This window comes from Arachis duranensis, chromosome 3 (genome assembly GCF_000817695.3).
Source record: "Arachis duranensis cultivar V14167 chromosome 3, aradu.V14167.gnm2.J7QH, whole genome shotgun sequence".
NCBI lineage: Eukaryota > Viridiplantae > Streptophyta > Magnoliopsida > Fabales > Fabaceae > Arachis > Arachis duranensis.
Window position 1 is genome coordinate 46231380 of NC_029774.3, and position 3445 is coordinate 46234824.

Here is a 3445-nt window from a genome sequence, read left to right on the forward strand (position 1 = left end):
TTTCTCCTCCAAAGTCCTCTGTTCCTGTTCTTAAACACTCTGCATGACCACAATCATCATAAAACCAAGGAAACTATGAATAAAACCAAAAATTAATGAAAATCAACTAAAAGAAAAGTTAAAGGATACTTAGAATTGGGTTGTCCCCCAACAAGCGCTTCTTTACCGTCACTAGCTTGACAGTCAGTGCTGCTAAATCAGCATATGAGTGGACCTTTGGTGATCAATTTTACCTCCAAGATAGTGCTTTACCCTCTGGCCATTTACTTTGAATCTTCTATCTGAATTTTCTTCTTGAAGTTCCACTTGACCAAAAGGGGACACTCCGGTTACCATAAAAGGTCCTGATCACCGGGACTTCAGCTTCCCAGAAAAGAGCTTGAGTCGAGAATTAAATAGCAGCACCTTCTGTCCTGGGTCAAATACTCTTGTGGCTATCTTTTTATCATGCCACTTCTTGGTCTTTTCCTTGCAGAGGTTGGCATTTTCATAGGCAGAGTTTCTGAACTCATCAAGCTCATTTAGTTGAAGTAGCCTTTTCTCTCCTGCAGCCTTGGCATCAAAAGTCAAAAACTTTGTTACCCAATATGCTCTATGCTCCAATTCCACTGGCAAGTGACAGGCCTTACCATAAATCAACTATTATGGGAACATCCCAATAGGAGTCTTGAAAGTAGTACGGTATGCCCAAAGAGCATTATCAAGTCTCCTTGCCCAGTCCTTCCTTGAAGTACTCACAGTCTTTTCCAAGATCCTCTTGAGTTTCTTGTTGGAGACTTCAATCCGTCCACTTGTCTGAGGGTGATAGGGGAGTTGCCACTTTATGATGGACTCCATATCTATGCAGGAGTGAGTCCAACTATTTATTGTAGAAATGGCTTCTTCCATCATTAATCAATGTCCTTGGGACACCAAACCGGCTGAAAATATATATCTGCAAAAAGCTCGGCATGACTTTGGCATCATTGGTAGGTAGGGCCACTACTTTCACTCACTTGGACACATAATCCACAGCCACTAGTATGTAAGTGTTTGAGTATGAGGGAGGAAAAGGTCCCATGAAATCAATATCTCATACATTAAACAACTCAATCTCTAAAATCTCTTGCTGTGGCATCTCATGATTGTAGGGAAGGTTTCCAGCTCTTTAACACTTGTCACAGTTTCTTACAAATTTCTGTGAGTCTTAGTAGAGAGTCGGCTAATAAAAACCACTCTGAAGGACCTTAGTGGTTGTCCTTTTGCCATCAAAGTGGCCTCCATACTCAGAGCCATGACAATGCCAAAGGATTTGCTATGATTCTTCATCTGAGACACAATGCCGAATCATACCATCTGAGCATCTCTTAAAAAGATAAGGTTCTTCCTACAAGTAGTACTTGGTATCATTCAACAACTTTCTTACTTGTTGTTTAGTGTACTCCTTGGGGATGAATCTCATGGCCTTGTAGTTCGCAATATCTGCAAACCATGGTTGAGGGAGCTTGAGGGCTGAGGCTGAACTGAATGCGTTGCGTGGCCTGGGCAGTGGGCACTATGTGCCTTAATTTTGTATGATAACTAGGCTGGGTTCGGGTGACCCGAGCTATGGCCCGGTTCCGATTTCACTCTCCTTTCAGGTTTTATTTCTTCTTTTCCGGTCAGTCCCCGAATCACTTTGGATCCGGGCCATCATCTTCCAGAATGCTTTGGGTTTGGGCTGGGTTTTCAGGCCGGACCGGACTGTGTACATCCCTAATGCCAACTATGAAAATGACACTGTTTTATTCATTCTAAGTGGCAGTGGTATGGATGGCAATGGGTCCCCATAGGGGCGGGGACATGCCCTTGCCCCCGCCCCCAATACCTGTCCTCGTCCCCGCCCCATCCTCGCGATGGGTAACGGGGACCCTGTATCCGCCGGAGACCTGAGTCTCCGCGGATATCCGCGGATTTTTGTAAAAACTAATAAAAATTGAAAAAAAATGAAAAAATTAGAAAAAATTAAAAATAATCCTCAATTGTTATTACAAACATAATTTCCATAGTCTTTTAAAGACTTAAATAGCAATAACTAAAAAACATAAACATCCAAACATATCTATAAACAACCAAATATTCCATAAACAACCAAACATATCCATACACAACCAAACAAAGTTCATTACATTGTAAAAACATAATTTTCAATCTTCCTTTCATTCCGTAATAGTAGTGATGGTAGATTCCGACTTATTTGAATCCTACATCGAAAAGAAAATAATTTAATAAAATTCAGAATCATAGGAATCAAATGAAAAGTTTAGAATCATAGGAACAAGATTTAACAATTCAATATTAGAAACTCAAAATCAAAGTAAAATAATAAGAATTTCAGAATCATAGAAACCAAACTCAATAACTCAACATAAAAAATATAACCTAACTCACAAAAATTATAACAAATCATTTAAAATCAAAGCAATCAATAAAGATTTTAGAGTTCTGTGACTTACCCGACGGAAAACAGGCGACGGCCGGCGACCACGAGAAGACACGAAGAAGTGACCAGATGATGCGACTAGATAACGCGAATGACAGTAAGAAGACTCGACCAGATGACGCGGACGAACTCGCGGCCACGAGAAGACACAATGACGGCAAAGACGGTGGGCTCCCTGCTGCGATGTGCCGGCGTGCGTGACCTGACGGTGTCTTGATTGAGATCCACAGTGCGTGAGAGAATAAGAGGTGGCGGTGAGGGAGAGGGATTGAAGGGGTGAGAGATTAGGAGGTAGCAATGAAGGATTAAGGGTGGGAGGTGGCCGTCCGTGGCTCTGTGTGTGGTTCAGCGGGATGGGATTTGACCATTTGTAGTTGAGGCTTCAGAGTTCAGAAGGATTGAGGGATTTGGGGTTTGTGAAGTGTGAGTAATAACGGCTAGGGTTTTCCACCTCCCCTCATATATATATATATATATTAAGGGGTATTTTAGTCATTTTATATAGGTGGGGATTAGACGAATCTTCACGGGACGGAGACCTCTATCTCTACCTCTGTCCCGTTTATTATATGGGTCTCCAACCCATCTCCACAAGTAAAAAACTCTCCCCGCGGGAATTTACCGCCGGGGTTTTTGCCATCCCTCCGCAGGGGCTATGCCATATAACCCCATTCGATTGCTGATTCACACGGAGAGTTGCATATAGTCCGAAGTCAAATTTAAAAGTTCAAATTAGTGTCTTCAAAATTTCAGGATAAAATTAGTACAAAGGCTCCGTTTTTTTTTTTGGTGACTACAAAGGCTCCGTTGCATATAGTCCGAAGTCAAATTTAAAAGTTCAAATTAGTGTCTTCAAAATTTCAGGATAAAATTAGTACAAAGGCTCCGTTTTTTTTTTTGGTGACTACAAAGGCTCCGTTTACTTTACCTATTTAGTATTTACTTTTAACCTCTTTTTTTCCTCTTTCAAGACACAAGCTCCCC

General features: G+C 41.5%; 1 protein-coding gene across 1 annotated transcript; it reads right to left on the reverse strand.

Annotated features, from left to right (window-relative positions):
• Window positions 1-348: 348 nt before the first annotated feature.
• On the reverse strand, window positions 349-888 carry LOC107479111 (uncharacterized). The gene is made up of 2 exons (XM_016099258.1): window positions 739-888; window positions 349-639 (listed from the first exon to the last, which is right to left on the reverse strand). Exons 1-2 carry the CDS (start codon window positions 886-888, stop codon window positions 349-351), a joined length of 441 nt encoding a protein of 146 aa, XP_015954744.1.
• Between the last annotated feature and the right edge of the window lie 2557 nt (window positions 889-3445).

Excerpts from the sequence above, each read along its gene's own strand:
- LOC107479111 (XM_016099258.1), bottom strand. The coding sequence starts at position 888 with ATGGAAGAAGCCATTTCTACAATAAATAGTTGGACTCACTCCTGCATA. Across the intron at positions 640-738 it reads AGAGGATCTTGGAAAAGACT|TTGATTTATGGTAAGGCCTG; the intron begins GTGAGTACTTCA and ends TTCCCATAATAG.